The sequence below is a fragment of the Labrus mixtus genome, chromosome 13 (genome assembly GCF_963584025.1).
Source record: "Labrus mixtus chromosome 13, fLabMix1.1, whole genome shotgun sequence".
Classification (NCBI taxonomy): Eukaryota; Metazoa; Chordata; class Actinopteri; order Labriformes; family Labridae; genus Labrus; species Labrus mixtus.
The window spans coordinates 4551171-4572291 of NC_083624.1; the positions used below are offsets into that span (position 1 = coordinate 4551171).

At 44.3% G+C, this 21121-nt stretch overlaps 2 protein-coding genes across 2 annotated transcripts in view; both read left to right on the forward strand.

Moving 5' to 3' along the window:
• kbtbd7 (kelch repeat and BTB (POZ) domain containing 7) overlaps positions 1 to 6372 on the forward strand; it is a 100550-nt gene extending 94178 nt beyond the window's left edge. The window contains exon 2 of the mRNA XM_061053252.1: positions 6362 to 6372. The gene's annotated coding sequence lies outside the window, so the exon portion shown is untranslated. The remainder of the gene's footprint in view (positions 1 to 6361) is intronic.
• si:dkey-100n23.5 overlaps positions 1 to 19047 on the forward strand; it is a 56882-nt gene extending 37835 nt beyond the window's left edge. Inside the window, exons 12-13 of the mRNA XM_061053253.1 lie at positions 8718 to 8865; positions 17198 to 19047. Of these exons, the coding sequence (XP_060909236.1) occupies positions 8718 to 8865; positions 17198 to 17365 (316 nt within the window). The 3' untranslated portion in view covers positions 17366 to 19047. The remainder of the gene's footprint in view (positions 1 to 8717; positions 8866 to 17197) is intronic.
• The last annotated feature ends 2074 nt before the right edge of the window (positions 19048 to 21121 follow it).

The following is a 21121-nucleotide window of genomic DNA, read 5'->3' on the forward strand; positions in this document are numbered from 1 at the left end:
GGCGCATGCAAACACAAACACACACGCGCGCACACACACACACACAAACACACACACCCAGCCTCCCCCCTCCCTCTGCTCTTTCAGGCACGTCTTTAAATATTCATCACTCTGGCTGCTCTGAGAGTGCCGTAAACGCTGCCTCACACTCCAGGGAATCGCTAAAGCCTACTCTATCATCTGCTCTCCCTCCCTCCTCTCCTCTCCTCTCCGTCTCTCTCTCTCTCGCTCGCTCGCTCGCTCGCTCTCTCACACATACACACACACACACACAGAGAGACACACGGACACGCACACACTTCTAGCTACAGCCACTCACAAGGATGAACTCACGTGCACCAACACTCGAAGACACAGCCAGTGGCTTCGCTGGACAGCACACACACACACACACACACACACACACACACACACACACGCACACACACGTACACACACGTACACACACACACACGCACATCCATACATGAATCAGGCGCAGGGAAACACAGGCACTGCGATGAACAGATTTCTTGTCCGTGTGTTTGAGGGTGTTTATGCCTGTGTGTGTGTTTGTTTGTGTGTGTGTGTGTGTGTGTGTGCGTGTGCGTTCGTGTGTGTGTGTGTGTGTGTGTTTACTGGCTTCTCCCAATACGGCGGAGTTGAGTGGTGTTCTGTTCCGGGAAACAGGATGTCTCTTTGTTTGGGTTTTATTCTGTTGTTGAACGTTAGCCGCTCTGGTCCCCCGGGGGCTTCTGGGAGTCCGTGCATGTGTGTGCAAAAACTCTGCAGCAGGTGTGTACATCAGCTCGTACGTCCGCGTTAATATGTTTTGTTTCTGCACGACATGTCTGCTTGTTTGTGTGTTTTTTTTGTTTTTTTTTGCCTTCTTTCAGAGATTTTTATTGAGATGTTTACACAGGCGGTTGAAAAGAAATCTTCATGTGTGTAAGCTTGTGTGCCTGTTTGTGTGTGTGTATAATAGGAGTCCTGTCTTTAGCCATGAAAGCTCTCCCCCCCCCCCCCCCCCACCCCCCACCCACAATGACCCTGTGATCAAAGAAGATCATTTCACTTCCATATTATCCACACAATATTCCTGCGTAAGTTCACAAGCCTTAGAGCCGTTTTTCCATTCGAGTGGTCGATCACATGTTGTGTGTGAACAATGAACGGTCTGTCCTGTGTGTGTGTGTGTGTGTGTGTGTGTGTGCTGCCCCGAAGGCCGTCACACTGAACAAGACACACATTAACCACCAGCAGAAAACCCTTTGAACCAGTGTGTCCACATGTCACGTTTACTTTTGATTGAATGTCAATCACTGAGTTGATAAAATCAGTTATTTATGAATGCCTGAAATTCTTTAGCATTAAAACGACAAACCGATTGCATTATAACGTAATTCGAGGATTCTACCTGCTTTGAATTTGTCGCAATGCTACAGGGATAGACGCTGATCATTTTATGCACTGGCCCCGTGGGCAACCAAGCCTCTCAATTTGGCAACCACATTACATTTTTGTTAGCCCAGATTTATGTTTAGATTAAAACAAAAATAAAATGCAATCACACGCTTAACACACTTCTTATTAACTGTAACTCTTCAATTAAGTTAAAGAGATTCACAATATAATAATAATAATAATACATTTTATTTATAAGCGCCTTTCAAGACACACAAGGACACTGTACAACAATCAACATTTTAAAAACAACGATGGATAAAATGAAGATGTATATATATGTCGGCCTATTTGCTTAAAGCTCCTGTGAGGAGTTTTTTGCTTGTTATGAAACTTTCTGAAATGAATGCTCATGCAAAAGCAAAATTAAGACCACTGTTGGAAAGTGGGACAAGAGAGAGAGAGCGAGTGGGTGACTGACATACGGGGAGGATTCACAGGTCGGATTTAAACCCCGGGCTGCCGACCTCGAGGACTACAGCCTTGTTGCATGTTGGTCACAAACTAACCACTCGGCCTCTTGGCTTTATCTTTATAGTCATTTTTTTATTGCCTGTTACTGCTGCCTCCAGGGCGATGTCAGACGAAACAGTAAAACGGCTGCATCCAGATGACTCTTTTTTTATATATATTTTCAACAAGATAGATTCACGGCGAGCGATTCTTTGACATTCAAAAGACCGCAGGAGGACTTTTTTTTTTTCCCCCTCACAGATTATAACTTAAGCATGGACATGACATGAGTACAGTTGTTAGAGGCGCCACTTTGTCCACAGCGGTTGCCGTCATCAGGCAAATGGGGCTGCTTCGTGCTCTTTTTCGGCTTGTTAGGATGTTCCCTTCCACTGTTGATTACATCGAAGTGTCCAATCACACAAAGCATTGACATAAAGGCATAAACTGTCTTCACTGTGGCGGACTTTGTTGCTTCTTGGATATGCTGTTAACATCGCACCGTGGACACTCGGAGACCCCTCCCCTCTGGCATGATGGGGAAAAATCTGCAGCCGTGATGAACATGTGTGAAAGGGGCTCTCTGGAAAATATTAGGGGCCGGCTGCCCTGAAAACGAGTGCATGTGTGAGAGGAGCTTTACGTTTATTTTCAGATGCATTTCAATTCAGTTTTAAGATGAGAAGCCAGTTCTTCTTTAAAATTCAAGTATATGAACAGTGCAACAAAGCAGAGAGTTTTTCCTTCTTTTTTTGGGGGACTGAAAGCTGGAATCTCACATCTCTCTGCTGCAGGAAGTCTCCCGAATGACACAGCAAAAAATTAAGTTGACTGTACACAAATTTATGGGATCACGCTCATTTTGGCAAATAATCCCTCTTCAGTCTGGAGAAAATTCCAGATTTACTGCAAGCGACACAGGGGCCTTGTTTTGAAACTCTGAAGCATGTGATTCGTCTGGATGGAAAAAAAAAAAGCACCAAAAAAAAAAAAGTAAGGCAGTCTCTCAGCCCGTAAAAGGAGGAAGTGCGATCAGGGTCAGGATGACTTCTCTCTCTTGTCTGGCTGCACTTAAAAAAAAAAAAAAAGGAGTTCCCGTCCTCAGAGCTGTTTTCCCCCCCCTCAAAACTTTTTGAGGATGCTCTGCAACAACAATTACAGGTTGACGAAAAGGTGAAAAAGGGGATGGAGGCAGGAGGGAAAGTGATGGCTGCAGAGTGTTACAGACTGGCAGGATGGGATATTGGAGGAGATGGGTGGGGGGGGGAGGCAGCGGATGAGGGATTTTGCGCAGAATGCGGAGGGTGAGACAGGTTCAAAGAATGACTGACAGCGTGATAGATGGAAGGTCTGAATACGTGAGTGAGGCGCGGAGATGCCGTGCGAGTGCTAATGATTGACTGCATGCTAACAGGTGGCGGCAGACTTAGCCTTTGAGCTATGACTGTACATGCTCTGTGCGTGTGTGCGTGTGCGTGTGCGTGTGTGCGTGTGTGTGTGTGTGTGTGTGTGTGTGTGTGTGTGTGTGTGTGTGTGTGTGTGTGTGTGTGTGTGTGTGTGTGTGTGTGTGTGTGTGTGTGTGTGTGTGTGTTTACGGTTGCTGACCGTTTGCTCCTGAGTCATACAGTATACACAATATCATCCCTGTTGTCCGACACCAGTCAGCCAACTGTGAGACTCGCTGGACTGTGCCACACACACACACACAAACCCCTGATAAACACACACACACACACACACACAAACCCCTGATAAACACACACACACACACACACACGCAGCAGCTCAGTGAGGCATCGCCCGCAGCCACACTCTCCTTCCCACCACTGCCTCCCTCATTCATCTTTCATTAGCCTGGCTCACACAGGAGAAACAGCCTGCCTCCCCCTCCTCTGCACGCCTCCACCACGTCTCCCCATCTTTCCTCTCTCTCTCTCTCTCTCTCCGTCTCTCTCGCTCTCTCTCCATCTATCCTCCTTGTCTCCTCTTTCCTCCTCTCTCCTCTTATCTTGGTTTCTCTCACACGTAATCGCTTTTGTTTGTCTCGCTCGTGTCTCGCAATCTGTCTTTTTGGATACCTCCTCCTCCTCCTCCTCCTTCTCTTCCTCGCTCTCTGCCTCCCCTGATTTTTAGTCTTTTCCATTCAGCCTCACTCCTTCAGCCCTTTCCCCTCCTCCTCCTCCTCCTCCTCCTCCTCCTCCTCCTCCTCCTCCCTCCTCCTCCTCCTTCATCGCTCTCGGCCCTCGTTCCCCTTCACAGCCTCACTCTCGCACATTCCCACCTCTTTATCGTGCTCTTCTTCCTCCTCCACTCTCCCTCTCTCTCTCCTTCCTGTTTCTCTGACACTCGTCTCTGCCCCCTCCCCCACAACCCCCACCCCCCCCCCCACCCCCCACCCCTTCCTGTCTCTCTTTCTCTCTCTCGCCTCTTTCTTCCTTTCATTTCTCTCTCCGTCTCTCCCTCGGTGGAGGGGAAAGGCTCTTCGCCTCTAATTGCGGCTGTTCCGTTGCCATGGCGCGTGTTGCTCGGCGCTGGTGCTGTGTGTGTGTGTGTGTGTGTGTGTGTGTGTGTGTGTGTGTGTGTGTGTGTGTGTGTGTGTGTGTGTGTGTGTGTGTGTGTGTGTGTGTGTGTGTGTGTGTGTGTGTGTGTGTGTGTGTGTGTGTGTGTGTGTGTGTGTGTGTGTGTGTGTGTGTGTGTGTGTGTGGCAGGCAGATGATTGCTTGCTGCCAGCTCTCGTTTCCCGGACGCCGATCGCATTTCTTTGCGGCAGCAGGAAAAAAAAAAAAAAATGAGACGCCAGAAATAGCCCCCCTTCACACAGACCCACTCACTCTCTGCGCTGCGCTGTCAGAGAAACACACACACACACACACAGACACACTCAAACACACTGCATTTCCTCTCCGCCTGACATCCTCAATGCACATGACCTAGGTTATACTGCTCGTGCGCACATCTGCACACACACACACACACACACACACACACACACACACACACACACACACACACACACACACACACACACACACACACACACACACGCCTGTGATGTGCGTGTGTTGATACATGTCCACATGTGTCCGACTTCCTCCCTCCCTGCTCGTGTGTGTGTGTTTTCTGTGTCTCTAAGGAGGTTGTGTGGGGACTCCTGATTTATTTCACCTTTAATGGGAAGTGAAATGAATGTGAGCAGCAGCTGCTGTGGCCCTCGGAGATACAGCGGGAGGCTAACCCAGAAAATAGGCGCCGTAGCTCTGAAACAGGTCCTTCCTCTAGGACACGCCGCTCTACGCTCCACTAGCTGCACCGGCGGCTTTATCGTAAGCTGCATTTAGAGATCTCTCTGAAACCCGTACGCTGTAACTCACAGCAGGTAGGCTTTCACCAGAGGTCGTCCAAACCCAACTTGTTGTTTCTTTTCAGTCATAACTTTTTTCTTTTTTTTTTTTTTTTTTTTTTTTCTTTTAAAGGTAAGTGGAGACAGATTACTAGCAAATAAACCTTGCAACCCGGTGCTGCAAAAGAGGATAAGAGAGGATTATAACCAGATTTGTGGATGAATCTCCATAATCATCTTCCGTGCTGTTCACCTGCAGTTCTCACTGGGGATTTAAAAAGAAGTGGGGGGAAGAAAAAAACCCCCAGATTTTAATGATTTGCTCACTCAGTTTGACAAAGTAAAAGTGATTCTTGCCTTTAATTTCAAGCTGCTGCCTTTGGATCGGAAACAAAACCGAGGAATATCGCAAATATGAAGACATCCAGAGTCATGTCAGTTTGTGTGGTCAGTTCATTCATTCAGACATTTTTAACTATTCCCTAAAGCGTCTGAAAGAACAATAACAACACATCTGTCAGCAGGTTCCTGTTGGCTCTGAAGTCTAGTTGGCATCGTTCCACCTCTCTGTTTTAACGATGCAATCAACTGTGGACACCCAGTAGTCTGATACTGAAGTGTTGGAATAATTACAATTGGATACACAGGTGTGGAGAGCTGGTGCAGAACAAAAGTCGGCAGGTGGGAACAATTATTGAATTGGGCAGCTGTGGCTTAGTTGGTAGAGTCGGTCGTCTCTTAACCGGAAGGTCAGGGGTTTAATCCCCAGCTTCAGCAGACACACGTCCGATGTGTCCTTGGGCATGTTGCTCCCACTGCTTTATCAGCGGAGTGTGAATGAGTGGGATAAGTTGCTTCTGATGGTCCCTTTACATAGCAGCCTCTGTCATCAGTGTGTGAATAAGTGTCAATGTGTAGGTGTGACCCGCGGTGTAAAAGCACTTTGAGTACTCAGACGACTAATAGCTCTATACAAGCCCGAGTCCATTTACCAATAAGCTTCAGTAAAGATAACGCTACAGAGTAAAATGGAGCTTAAAGGAGAAAAACATAGTGTTTAAATGGGTACTGCAATCCAAATTCATTCAATTTTTTCTTAAAATTAAGATAAAAAATGTCATGAAGCCCTTTTTTTCAGAATTTAAAACATGATTTTTGATACCTTTTACTTTCTGACACCTAGGTGCTTTCTTTAACTTCCTTTGCTTTTTATATTTATTTGTAACTTAAACAACAATCTTTTTTTTTCTTATAAAAAATGAATATTTTATCCACACAGTTAAGTGAGTTTTTCTTTGGTGTGATTAACATACCACTGTTGTTGTTGTTTTTTGTCAGTCTAGCAGCAGTGTGTAATATTAACACACAGCTGAAAATACATCCTGACAAACACACTCTTTACTGGCTGAGGCACGTTTGCTGATGCTGTGTTTTTTATTTACTTGTTCTTAAAATATTAATGGAACTACATTTTTATGAACTGATTTTTAAAGGCTTAAAGCTTAAAGAGACATGGAGGAGTTGGCTCCCTGCTGTGATCAGACAATGCACCGCATGCAAAGTTGTTATTTTTAGATATTTTAGTCTAAGTCTGTGCTAACACAGGTCTTTTACCAGCATTTCTGAGAGCTGCCGCTGCCTTTTTCTGTGGTGTTCAGGAATAGACAGTAATGATGTAATTACATCGTAACAACATTCATTTGTTTTATTTAAGATGAATTCAACCAGGAGTAAAGTCTAATTGAGGTTCCAGAGTGTTTGGACCAAAAGGGGCTGCAGAGATAAAAACACAACATATGATGATTTGAAACCAAAGATATTCTAATGGAAAACATGATTCATCGTTGAAAATGTCAGCAACAGTGTGAACAATTAGATATTCTGTGTCCAAGTCATGAAGAATCTCATTTGTAAGCATCTCTTGAGACCAGCTCCTGAAGACTCAGAGCACATTTTGCAACTCACTCCAAAAGGAGAATCGGCTTTACAGACTTTAGGGACAGCCATTACAATAAGTTCCTGGGATTGAACTCCCTTTTTTATAATGCAGTTCTGTTGGTTGGATGGAAGAAGATTAAGAAAAGCCTTCTGCAGCTGTAGACACCGGAAACATTTGCGACGCAGGTGCTTTTATTAGTGGGAGTGTGGCTGGTGTCACTGGGGTTTCTTGACTTGTTTGTCACACTATTGAGAACATTGTTGTGAAGCGATTAATGGGGAGGAGAGTTTAAATCACAATTGAGAGTGTTCTACAACAAGGGGCGTCATTTAAACACACTGGAAACGTATCAACGGGACGAGTGAGCGTGTTGGCTCCAGTGACGGCTCCTAATCACAACACGCTGGTGGTTCTTCCCCACAAATGGTTTGGTTTTGTATCTTCTTTCCCTGCGGGGTACAAACATCTTGAGGATGACTCCCCCTCCCCAACCCTGAGGTCAACCACAGAGGCCACTTAGTTCACGTCGCGCAAAACCGAGGGACGCCGCACACGTGGAACGCGCTTGCGAGCCATGCGTGGTTTGATTCTTCCTGCTAATGGATCAATAAAAGACATTAGCTAACCCGACGAGCAGCGCTAATACAGGGTTAATCCAGGGTTAATGGTTGAGCAGCATCGTTCTCAGGGGCAGCCATTAGTTTGCAGCACACAATATCAGGACCCCCCACCCACCGCCACCCCCACCCCCCCTATGCCCCAGGCTCCTGGAGAGATAGACGGGAGGGAGGGGAATTGAAAAAAGGAAAGAAGCGAGGACCACCCCCAAGATAAAAAAAAAAAAAAAAAAGAAGAGAGCTATCCAGACGGATGAATGCAAAGAAACGGGAGCGATATCAGAGGAAGAGGGGAGGCAGCTTGTCTTGAAACGTGCACGGAGTGAAAAGAAGGAGAAGATAAGGCGGGTGAAGAGATGAAGAAGCAGGAAACTGAAAGGAGGAAAAAAGGGGAGGGAAGGAGAGAGAGAGAGAGAGAGAGAGGAAGGGAGTTGAGCGCTACACTTCTCCCTGTCCTTGTAAAGTGCTGCGTGCTGTCGAGGCGGCAGCCAAGAATGTGTCAGCCCAGCCGTCTCACGCTGCCTAATGGGCTCTTAAACGCTGATATAAAGCTCACTCCCTCTCTCGCCCCCCCTCCCCCTCCCCCCCCCCTTTTCCTCTCCCTCTTTCTTTCTGCCTCCACCGCTCGCTCTCATTACCTCTCGTTCTCATCCTGTCTCTCACTCTGTCACTCACTTGTCCTCTCCTTCTCTTTCTCCTTCTTTTGTGCTTCTCTGTCCATCAACCTCTCGCTCTCTCCGTCTTTACCTTCCTCTCCTGCTGCTGTCTTTCTGCTCCCCGCGACTTCTCCTTCAATTACTTCATCCTCGCCCCCTGAAGCGCTCCTGCAGGTTGTCTCTTTATTTACAACTTTTTCTTTTTTTTTTTTAACGGATGAACTCAACACCTCTGTCTGTTTCTCTCTCTCTCTCTCTCCTTCCAACAGGCTCCATAACGCCTTCTACCCAAAGGATCCCTCCTTCCCTCTCACCCTGTTGCACGTCCTGTCAGCACCGCTCCATGGGTTGGCCAACGCCTTCGTCTTCGGTCTGGATAGAGATTGGTGGAGCCTGCTGAGCCCTACTGGCATGCAGGTACAACAGCTGCACACACAAACATCTAACACCGTCCTCAAGACTATCTCAATATCTATCTTGCAGTAGAGCTTCTTTTTTTAAGGCATTTTTCTGATCGCATTTCCATCAGAGATCATTTTATTCTCAAGAGATGTTTCTACACAAACTCCCCAAAATCAGAAGACCAGACCAGTTTCCTCGTTGCATGATGAAGAGCTGCTGCTGCAAGTTAGAGCACCGTTTGTCATGTTTCAGTTTGCATACACACAACTCAACCTTAGCTTTTATTCAAATTAGTTTATCCAATGCTAAAAAGAAACATTCAAAACTCAGATCAAATTCTCAAACAACAACTTAATTGTGCTCATCAAATATGAATAAGAATCTGTTACTGCCTGACTTCAGGAACTTATTTAAGTGAACTGTTCGGCTGTTTTATTGAAAGATTGTGACAATAACTGCAAGTTTTCTGCTCGAAAACGGACGAGTCCCGACAGAGTATCGTCGAGCTCACCCAAACCTGCCGACAAAAATAGATTGTTTTAGGGTCAGGTCAGGTGCCACACATCCTTTCTATCATTAGAGCCACACTACCTGCTTTGTGAATCTGTACTACTGCACTGCTGAATGTAATCGTGAGCACGTTGGCATGCTCACAGTGAAGGGCTGTCATGCGTTTACCTACTTACTTCAGTGTGTTGCCATTCTAACCTTTTGTTGCTCTGCACTAAGCACAGAATACACCTGATGCTTATAGGTTATTAGTTTTGTAAATATTTATTCATAAACCTCATTACTGGACTGAAAGAAATGTTGCCTCTCGATGAAAAGTCAAAGGTTACGAGTCATCTAGAGTTGAACACAAACGCCTGTTAAACCCATCTGATGGTAGTCCAGGTGTTGTAGTCTGATCAAAGAAGTCAGCCTCAAGAGGGCGCTACATAGAAACGCAGGGGATCCATTACTGTTGGGATTCATCTTCTAGGGGACATAAATGCCAAAGAAGTTAAAGGAAATCCATCCAACAGTTGTTGAGTTATTTTAGTCTAGACCATAGAAGTGGACCCACTCACTGACTGCCCTTTCCGTCTCTGCAGCCACATTGACAGCATAGCTAAAAAGCTGTTACTTTAACAGAAAGGATGCAGCCAGCAATACCACTTTGTCGTTTGTCCGAATAAAGGGCCTAATAAACCGCGGACGGACAAACGCAGCCTGCTGTTGACCTTTCCTTTTCCCCTTGTCAGGGTCAGATTTAGCTGAAGTCTACACCAGCGTGCTTTAAGTGAAAAGATATCAGTGTGTTTCTCAGGTCTGTGCGACCTTGATATGTTGTTGAATGTTCTGACTATGCTTGGGTGAGAGAGTTTGTCAGTTGTCAGCATAAGCGGAAACGCATTTAGTGACAAGGCCTTTCAAGGACTTCAGGGTTTTTTTTTTAAAAAGCAAAATCGTGAAATTATTATGAAAACTGTTGATGTGTTTGTCGCTTGAGGGAAACAGTTAAATTATCAGTCGATAACTGATTTAATGAGCCATTCTCAGTTTCACTGTACCGGCCGTGTGTACTTGGTCTTGCATGGCTTAATCCAGGGGTCTCCAACCTTTTTTCATCTGAGAGCTACTTTCAAAAAATGAAAGTGGCCAAGGGCTACTTTCATCAAATCGCTTGCATTCATTTACATAGCTCACATCAGCTGAATTAAGATACTGTTTGTACATGTGTGAAATTGCAATAAGCCAATGCTTATCAATAATCTTAAATTCACATCAATGTCAATCAATTTTTATGGGCCAAATATATGAATAGTGGGAAGAGGTGCATTTACCGTCGTCAGAACCTATAGGCGAGCTACTGAAAACCTGCCCGCGAGCTACCAGTAGCTCCGGAGCTACCTGTTGGAGACCCCTGGCTTAATCTTTGAGACAAGATTATGCTACTGGCAGGATCAACCAGGTTGCGGTCACCGGCGCTGGGACGCCCGCCCGGTGGTTCTGGGTTGATTGGTGTGAGTGAAGTAGTTGGAAAACTCAAAACGATATCCAAGGCTTTCTGTTGTGTTACAACATTTAAAAAGCCCTTATTAGTTCATGGCTATAGGAAAAGTTCAAATGTGTGGCGTTTCAGCTCATTATAACCTCCATCAGGGTCGTGTCAATATTACTGTGGTTGAAGATTGTCCTGTTCATTTGTAAATCTGTCTTTCCAAAGCTGTTACACAAATCAAGTGAGGATGTAAACACTGCTAACATTGACCATTCTATTTCAGACTCTATACTGCTCTACAAATTAGTAATCGTTTGGTCTACATTAGTACGCAGACACCGTCAGGGACCGTCTCTGGGAGAGGTCTAACCAACCCAATGTAAAATAAAAACATCCAAACTAAACAAAAATCATCCAAATATCATCAATGAACCTTTGTGGATTACATCTCACAGCTAACTCTTTTATATATTGATGAAATGCTAGTAGCATAAGGACACAAGTTTTAGAGTTTGATGAGAGATTATCATCAGTGTAATTGCCCAAAAAATATTTTTTATTCTTTATTTTTTTCAAATATCCAAACTTTTTGAACACATTCGTCTAAAATGTTCCACAGAGGAAAGAGTTTAAAACCTTACGTTACAGCGATAATGGGCTTCTTGTGGATGATTGTCAGCCATTGGCAATGGACTATCCCGTTGCTGATGTCATTGCCGACAAGCTGAACCTTGTGCAGCACATTTTGAACATTGACAAATGTTTTTGGTCTTGCCTAGACTGAGCTTTCAGAAAAGAAGAGGTGAATTAACCTACGAGCTCATCCAACTCTCTATTTTTAAACCAAAAGCTTTTAGCCTTCTTGCTAGTTAGAAACAATCACTCCAGAATGTGTAATTAGTCCACTTAACTTTCCAAATCGACATGTACCATCTGTCACAGGTGTTCACACATTCTCTACACAGGCAACAAGCGTCTTTATGATACCAAAAAGTCCCCATGTTCACACAATAAAATCACTAAACACTGACTTTTTCTTTATCTTGTTCCACAAATTGAGCTTTTAGAGAATTGTAATGAGGACAAAATTACCAGAGAAATTATGTTTTTACATTTAAACCACAATCCTCATTGGCTGCATTTCAATAAACCCCACGATCAATACGGTTCTCCACAGATTTGTCTCAATCTGCAAACATTGACAGTATGTGCGGATATGAGACGGAGCCGATATTGAACCGCGGGGACACACAAAAAAAAAAAAAAAATCTCTGTGGTCTTAGTCCGCACGAACACAAACACACACACACACACATTGTCACCTACTCGGTATCACCATGCAGACTGATAATGGGTCACGAGGACAATGTGGACGAGTGGAATGTGTGGTATGACCTTCAACCCAAATGTCAATGTTTCACTGTGTTGAGTCGAGAGAGGGAGACACAGAGAGACGGAGGAGTGAAATGGAATCTCAATGTGTTCGTAAATCACGGAGAAAATGCTGTTTATGTGTGTCAGACAGCAAGAGAGAGAGAGAGAGAGAGAGAGAGAGAGAGATGGGCGGCGTGTGTGTTCGTGCTCTATCGTGACTAACAGCCGGTTGTTATTCATCTTGGCATGCGACTCCCAGCAGCTCCCACACATCAGGTGTGAGATTGGCAGGGGAGAAGGGGGGGGGGGGGGGGGGGGGGGGGGGGAGAAGGAGGTGGTGAGGGGGGGATTGTTATAGCGTCAAAACGTTCCTCCCTCTACTAAACAAATCTGCGCTTTCGTACCAGACACCCAACCCCCACCCATCCTAAACCGGCTCGCTCAATGACTCTCTCTCTCTCCCGCCCGCCCGCTCTCTCTCCTCTCTTATCTGTTGGTTTGTTTCTCTCGCTGTTCGCCTGCAGTGCCTTTAAAATGCATTTAAAAGGATTGGCTCTGATTGTACCCGGTTCTCTCTAAATGCAACGCTCTTATGCCGTAATGTAAGTTGAGAGATTTGTCAGTCCCTCCTCACACAACTCGCCGGGTATAGAATCAACTATCCACTGGGAAAGCAACAAAAGAGGGCAAGATCTACAATCAGGACCCTTGTTTTCTATGATTCTGGGTTTAGAATCCAAAAATGTTTTTCTGTGCATCATTCAAAGTGAAATGGGTTTCTCGTTCAATAATTGTGGATTGTTGACATCTCCAAATTAGACAAATAATTGGAGGCATTTTTGGGTTTTATAACTGCAAAAGTAAGTTTTTGTAAGATGAAAGTTTCACTGTACAATACAACTCAGTGACAAACAGGCCAACTCACACACACTGCAGCATGTTAAGTTGGTCTAATCTAGTCCAAAGGTTTTCCATCTGTCAGCAGGTGAGAGTTGAAACAAAGATACAGCACCAATAAGAGGTTAAATATTGTGGTTAAGTTTGATTTTTTTTACCCCTCTGCTTATCAACGCGGTCAGCAGTTGCAGCTCATGCTTGCCAATTGAGATACTCCGGCTAGTCTTCTCAGAGTTGGATCTCCAAGGATGTCTGTTGTTGTCTTGCGCCAAAGCAAAAATGCTCATAAATCTGCCTTGAAATCCTAGAAACAAACTCCCTAGAAATACTGAACTCTCCTGAGAATCAGCTAGACTATTAAAGCAATCCAGCGCTACTTCTGCCCAGTTTAAACAAATACAGGTCACCCCTAACAACAGTGTAACTTACTGAGGTTGAACAGAGTGGTGGCAGGGGGCTGCAGCTCTTTCCATAATATCTAACGAAGAATCAGATTGTCAGACTTTTAAACCTGTGGTTGAATCTATGCTGAATTAATCGATTTGTCTTATGTGATTACAAAAGAGCTGCCTCACCAGCCTTGAATCAGGTGGCAAAGTTTTTACGGACCGCTGGAGAAAGAGTTCAAACAGGTCTAGTTTTGTCGATTTGTAGGATTTAAAATGGGCCACAAATTTGGCGGTGAGATTCAGTGTAGCTGTAATGTATGTTTTAAGTCATTCTTTGGAAACAATTAAAACAAGCTGCGTTATTTTCAAGTTCTGTTAACCTATTGATTCTCACAACCCCCGTCTTCACATTCTCGCTCCAAACATTGGAAAAAAATGTAATTTCCACAAAATCACCACCAAGAAATCAGTTAATTTAATCTCCATGTTAGACACTCTGACTCCAAAGTACATCAATTTGTGTTTAAAGAAAAACAAAATTGGCATTGAAAAACTGTCTCTTCATTGATATATCTCGGGCAGAAGACTTTCGAAGATAACGTTTTTCAAATGATCCAATTAATTGCCGGTTAGTGCGTGCGCCCCATGTACAGTGTGGAGGCTGTGGTCGTTCAGGCCCTGGTTGGGGTCCAACTTGTGGATCCTTTTCCCGCTTGTCGCTCCCCATTCTCTCTCCCCTCGTTTTTTCTGACACTGTCCGATGTCCTGTCCTCTACATGAAGGCATTAAAAGCCCAAAAATATATCATGTCCTCTGTTTCATCCATTGGTGACCTTTCTTGAGAGCTTGTTTGCTTAATTGTCAGTCAGGATTCAAACTGCCTGGTAGACTGAAACACAAGTGAACAGCTGTGCATAAGGTGTACTGAAGTAAGAGCGTCTTTTTAATTGACTTGAAAAACTGAAAGTCAAACCAGTGATTTAAATGTTTTTTTTTGTTCCTGTGCTAAAATAATTCTAATGTTCAGTTGAAGCTAAAATCAAGGCTTCGGCCTCTGAGTGAAAGTAAAACTTGCACTATCGCCTCTTCTGCATGCTGCAAGTATAGAAGCCGAGGATTTGACAATAATTAGGTAACTTCAGTGTACATAAACCTGCTCTCTAATTGCCTGCATATTCAGATTTCTGGTTTCTTGTGCAATTAAACGTTCTGCCACCTCTCTTCCCGGTATCTCCTACTTTATCTCTTCCTCCGTTTTTGTATCTCTTGCATCTCGTCTGGGCCTCTCTCTCTCTCTCTCTCTCTTCTGTGTATCTCCACCTCTCTGTACTGTATGTGTGTCTCTCTCCCTGCCTCCTCTGTCCCCGGCACCTTGTTACAGCATCTCCGGAATTTATCTCCCTTCCGTGATTTCTGCCGCTCTCCTTTGTGTTGCATGCTCCCTCCCACCTGTGCGCTCTTCTTTCTCCCTCCTGCTCTCACTCTCTTTCCTTCCCTGGATATTGATCTGCATTCTAGCCGTACAGCTGAACCGCCCCGTGGCTCTGCAATGAGCTCACCACTCTTTTTATTTTTTTTATTTTTTCAGTCTGTATGCGAGTTTGCATGCAAGGAAGCGGGGAAGCTGCTCCCAATCCCCAAATCACAGAAATCTTACACTGCAGCTCCGCTAAGCCAAACTGTTTTTAACGATGCTGTTTGTGTGTCTATACAAGTGTTTTCAGGTTGTTTTTGTAAAAGATCTTTTCTTCACCGTCCTATTTCAGCCAGTCAACGTCAAAACTTGGCAAAACAGCCGTCATGCATTAAGGAGCATCTTGATACTCTGCTCACTCTACCTAGTTAAACTTTAAACCTTTTCCTCCTTCTAGCTCTCTTTGATCACCTGCACTTTGTTTTAATCAGTTTATATTCAGTGTTTGCTTTACTGTTTAATTTATTTTATGATATATCATAAGTTTATGCTGTCATCTAAAACCTGCCACAACTAATTTTTTGATTCAGTGGAAATCAGGAGCCTGCGATAAATACAGAATAAGACGATGTCATAGATCAGTTACGTTTATATCATTCTGATGCCTTGTAGCCATACCAGGTTTCAGCATGATTGACCGAGCCTTAATTCCCAATTCACGCAATATAAATAGGAGTAACGTTTTCTCTTTTGTCTTTCATAAATGTTCAGGTTGGGTCGTTTTAAACTGCCAATTTGGAAATGAAAAGTGTTTTAAAGTCGTAGTGAAAAAGAAGGCTGTCGAAGAGATATCCAGCTCTACTGTACAACTGGTACAATGTCTAAATATTGGGATAATGATGTCGATGCTTTATAGTGCAGTCACACACACAAAAAACAGCAATAATTGTGCAGATAATGGAAATAAATCCAGGTGCATTTTCGCAGAACAAGGTGCTGGCTTTATTCAACTCTACACGGATTCAGGGTACCTAACGTAGCGTCACATCAATGTGTGTAGCCTTTTTTTTTTTGTCTTTTAGGTGTGACACAAACACAGGCAGGACCTCGACACAACGTCGGTCACTGAATGTTTTAAGTTATGTAACAAAGATGTAAGCTATGGGAACTTAAGATCTCTTTAAGTTTTTTCACAATGTGGCTGCCACAGATGCCGCAATAATCTTCCAAGTTCATGGTGTTCCTTTTGTGCAAGTGTTGACTTTGTTTGACCAATCAGTGGTCTGCAGTGTTTTCCCGTCACCGCATCAGATCAAGCTTACCTGGAACATCAGCTAAGGTGATATTAGAAAAGAGTACAGGTATTATCCGCATCTTTTGCCTGTTGAAACCCCAAATTATGTCGGGGGCCGAGTGGAGAAGAGCCTTTACAACGCTGTGGAAATGAGGCGTTAGGGAGGGAAGATCAAACTGAGCCCATCACGTCATTAAGTGGGTTGGAAAATTGCATAGCAAGTATAGAATTGGTCTGACAAATGCCCCCCAATCTATGTCAAATAGGCATGCTCTCATGCTTCATACAACCCTGAAGGCTCGCAAGCTTGTTCACATTTAGCGTGTCCATGACATACTGAGCGTCTTCTTCCTCTACTGCTGCATGACAAAGTCTTTATGTTCAAGCGATGTATTTCCACACATCCTTTTTTCTAATTAAAGTCCCAGCAGTTCCCTAAAGTTGTATCACGTTGGGTGCCGTTGAATGTGTCAATCAGCTCGTCCTGCTTTTTTTTTCGTTTCAAGCACGAGACTTTCATGTCGTTGAGTGGAGTAGAAAATGAAAGCAACTGTGCTCCTGTGTCTCGAGGGAATCGGAAAAAAACAAACACTCGTGATTGGTTGTTTTCCAGCTTGTTGTTCTCTCGTCTGTCGGGCGACATCGGCTCGGCATAAAGTCAAGCACTTCTCAACTTGTTCACGTTGGGAGCTGTTGTTTGTCCGGTCTTATTTTACAGTAGGCGTCATCATCGGGATGATGTTTTGAAGTTCACAATGAGCCTCTGGTGCAAGATTTCCGAATGTGGAGTGAACTCGCTGCAAATGTTTTCACATTTATCAACTCTGGAGAGAGTTTTGAAGAGTGTAAAACACCAGCTTATTGTAGGTGGATCAACAGAATGGAGAGAAGAATGTGCATTTTCAAACCAAAGCCAGCATAGTGTGATACAGTCTTTTCAAACCAGCTCAAAGAGTGTGTGTTAATTTCAGCCCTCTCCGTGTCTTGTTTTCTAGCTGGCTCTGCAGTCGCGGCTGTGTGACAGGACTCGGATTGGAGAGTACCACCCTGGGGCGGTGCGCTACACGCAGGCTGACCTGGTTGACCTCAGCGATGACGACGACGATGACACCAACGTGCTCTTCTACTCCCCTGACATGACCCTGAAAGACAGAGGGCCCTGAGAGAGAGAGAGAGAGAGAGAGAGAGGAGCAGGAGGGAGAGAGAGAGAGAGACAAAAGCAGAACAGAAACGCAGCGGATTAGAAACCGAGAGGTAGGGAGGGAAGAGGAGGGAAGATTGGGGGGGACAGTCAGCCAGATAGAAGCTGGAGATGAGCTGTCAGGTTCCATTATTAATCCTCATCCTTTACTATTTAATATCCTAAAGACACACACACACACACACACATACTGAGCAGAGGAGTTCTCCCTGCAATACCACCACCACCACAGAGGAGCAGATCTAAAGAGCCTCCTATGTTGAAGGCATCGTAAAAAGATCCTAAAATGATTTCCCGTTGCGCAGGGCCGTCTTCTCGACTCCTGCGTTCTGCAACGTTTCGGCATATCGCAAAAATAAAAACCAGACTAAGTAAGAAAAACAAAAAAGAATGCCGAAAGGCAGTTGCAACAAGGTGTTAGTTTAGCATTTGCAGTAATTACCTTTTTCACTTCTCTGCAGGGGGTGCAGTGGAAAGCAGGCCTTTTGTTAAAAAACAAAAAGCACCTTTTTTGCCTGTGATGAGAAAGCATTTATACTGAGATTGGTCGGCGTACTGAATACTTTCTCTTGCTGTATAATGGGGTATGTGGCAACAGTGAAGATAGGGGAGGGGGTTTTTAAAGACGAGAGAAGAAGACTCTGAAGGACAAATACATTTCAGACCACGAGTGTTAAGTGCAGCGCAGTAATTCTCTCCTTCCTCAGGCAGTATTTATTTCCTCTTTATCGTCTTTACATTTGGTGTTGTTGAAAACTTTCGCACAAGTATTCCTTTTTTTTTGTATTTTTTTATGACAATACTGCATTTGTTTGTTATACTGTATTTATAACAGATCGATGTACTCTATATATTTAAATGTATGCTCTATTTTTGTACGTGCCTTGGACTTGGATTATGAAGAGAAAAAAAAGCTTCTCTTGGTCCAACAAAAACCTGCTGCTCTCAAGTTACTGTCGAGCAGAGCCTGATTCAATACATTGAGCCTTAAGAACGAACGAACGAACTAAAAGATAACGTTACTAATCAGATACACACTCCCCCACACACGCACGCTTATATGCAAACACACGTTATTTCTCTCGTCACAACAGGTTCAGGAAAAGATGACACGTGCGGTAGGTAGGTAGGTAGGTAGGTAGGTAGGTAGCCACGGCATAGCAACAGCCTTCAGTGTTCATCATCTCACGGCCCTCGTGTTTGGCACTGAGGGGGACCAAGCTGAGGTGTGATGATAGGCAGAATGAAAGAAAGTTCTTTTTTATAGTCAACCTCAGTGCATTTTGGTTTTTTTTTTGCACAGATCTAGGTGATTGTTATCACTGTGGGTGCCTGCCGTCGCCTTTTCTGCTTTCTCTTTGACAAGGTGAAGTAATGATCTGACACTTGACACTTTTTTTTTTACCCTTCAGGTGTTGAACTTTTCTTCTGGGGGGGGGGCGTCAATATCACCCGAGTGCAACTTTGGTTTGCTATTCACAAGAGCCCAAACACTATTAAACACACACACACACACACACACACACACATATACACACACACTTGAGCTGTGCCATACCCCTCTTTTGGCACTGCTGCTGTTTTGACTTGACTGTACACTCCATCAAATAAATGAGCAGCAGAGACATTTCATAACAAAGCTGAGACTGGGCGTGTTTATTTCATTTTCACATTGATGCAATCCCTCATTCCCTCATCTGCCTCCTGCGAAACGTGTGTCCGTTTAATGTGTGTGTGTGTGTGTGTGTGTGTGTGTGCGCGCGCGTGTGCGTGTTGTGCCTTAAGACATCTTTACACCGTGGCTGCTTAAATAATGGATATTAATTATTGCTCGGACCCTGCTTGCCCCGTTTTCCGTGTCTCCAAATCTGGTTAACTGGATTTTGATTAATGAAATATGCGCTCCATGTCCTCCAGAAAGAAAAAAAACACACACTTTTTCCTCCTCACACCTCAGCGGCTCCCTCACAACAGCCTCTTGAACGCACCGAGCCCGGCACCCACCCCCCTTCCGCATAAAGAGCACGGGAAATAAGCGAAGCTCCCTGTCACGCAAGAAGAATTATTATCCCCCCCCCCCCCCCCAACCCCCCTCCTCATATCGTAATTGGATACAATTTAACACCCGCGGCCCACGGGCATGTCGGCAGGCGCGCTGCCTACTATTAACTCGCCTCGCCTCGCCACCCTATCATTTGTCAGATCTGTGTTTGTGTGCTGCCGGTGTCTGAGTGTGTGCGCGAAACCAGAGCCATTGCTGGAGTCCGGCCATGACCTAGCTGTGACGCACGGAAAAAAAGAGAGAGGTGAGGAAGAAGGAGGGAGAGAGATGAGAGAGAGAGAGAGAGAGAGAGAGAGAGAGAGAGAGAGCGCGCGAGGCGACAGAAACAGCAGCTCAGACGGTGAAAAACAAGCTCGTGCTCTGTCAGCTCGGAGCGAGCGCGAGGCTGCAGGCCTGAGAGCGAGCTGTGTTTTTTTTTTTTTTTTTTTGTCGCTCTGGAGCTGCGCAGCCTCCACCGGGGAGCCTCCACCGGGGAGCCTCCTCGTATCTGTTTATTAGAGCCGCAGCAGTATTTACTGTGGTGGAGGGAGATTCTGCTAAACTGGAGCTCACCCGCCGCTTACAGTAAAATATAAGGCTGCAGAAAGGTTAATGGGGAGATTACAGGCTGCATGAGTGATGCCTTTAAAGTATAAATAATTGACTTGAAAATGCGTGCGTATGTGTGTGTGGCTCTTAAACAGCAAATTTTTCAATTAGCTATAGCATCGCTTTAGGCTGTTGATTGTGAACTTAAGTTGTACATGCGTGTGAAATTGCACTTTTAAAACTTAGAAAACACAATAAGTTAATTCTGTTAGAAACATAAGCCTCAATGTTTTACAGTAATTTTAAGTTTATTGTTCTTAATGTTTAGGCTGCTCATTAAAAATTTGTCTAGAAGACACCAAGTTAACTGAATTCTCTCTGTTGAATCTCAGAGCAAGTCAGACTGTAAACCTGAAAAACTGAGTCTCAAAATGACCCTCCGGTGTTCTTGGTTCTGGAGGTCATCTACAGATGTATCCAAAACAAATGAAGATATAAACTGGAAACAGGTAAACACACTTAATAAAGTAGTTTCATATTTTAAATAAGTATTTCTTCAATGTCGTTTGAACAGCGGACACATGAAGTCAGGAGGGGGCTGCTAGCTGAGCTGTTGCCAGCTTCGTTGTTTTTAGCTTAGGATTGTTCACCTGACATCATTTATAAGGTTTTTCTACAGGAACTGAAATATCTTCAGAGGTCTTACTCCCCAATTTTAACAGATCTGCTAATAATTCAAAGCATTGTTTGATGGTCTTAAGCTGGTCCTTGGGGGCTGCTAGCTGAGTTGTCATAACTTCAGCTCACGGGCAAAATCCTTTTTCATGGTTTGTTTGTCACTTTGGATCTCCCAATTCAGCAGCACTGCACGTGTATATTTCTAAACAAAGTGTCATTTTCTAAACAAAAACCTGGGCTCTAGATGAAATTGACTCGAAATGTCATTATCAGCAAAGATAACTAATGTTATACTGTCATTGGGTGCCTATTGGTGGGATGGGGTCCTGTCACGATGACGTTTGAAGCTATGCTCAATGCCAGTTTTATTTTCACCCTAAGGTCAAAACAAACATGTTTATCTTGCATTTCAGTAGAACACAACAGATACTGTAAAAGTTAACTGCATGA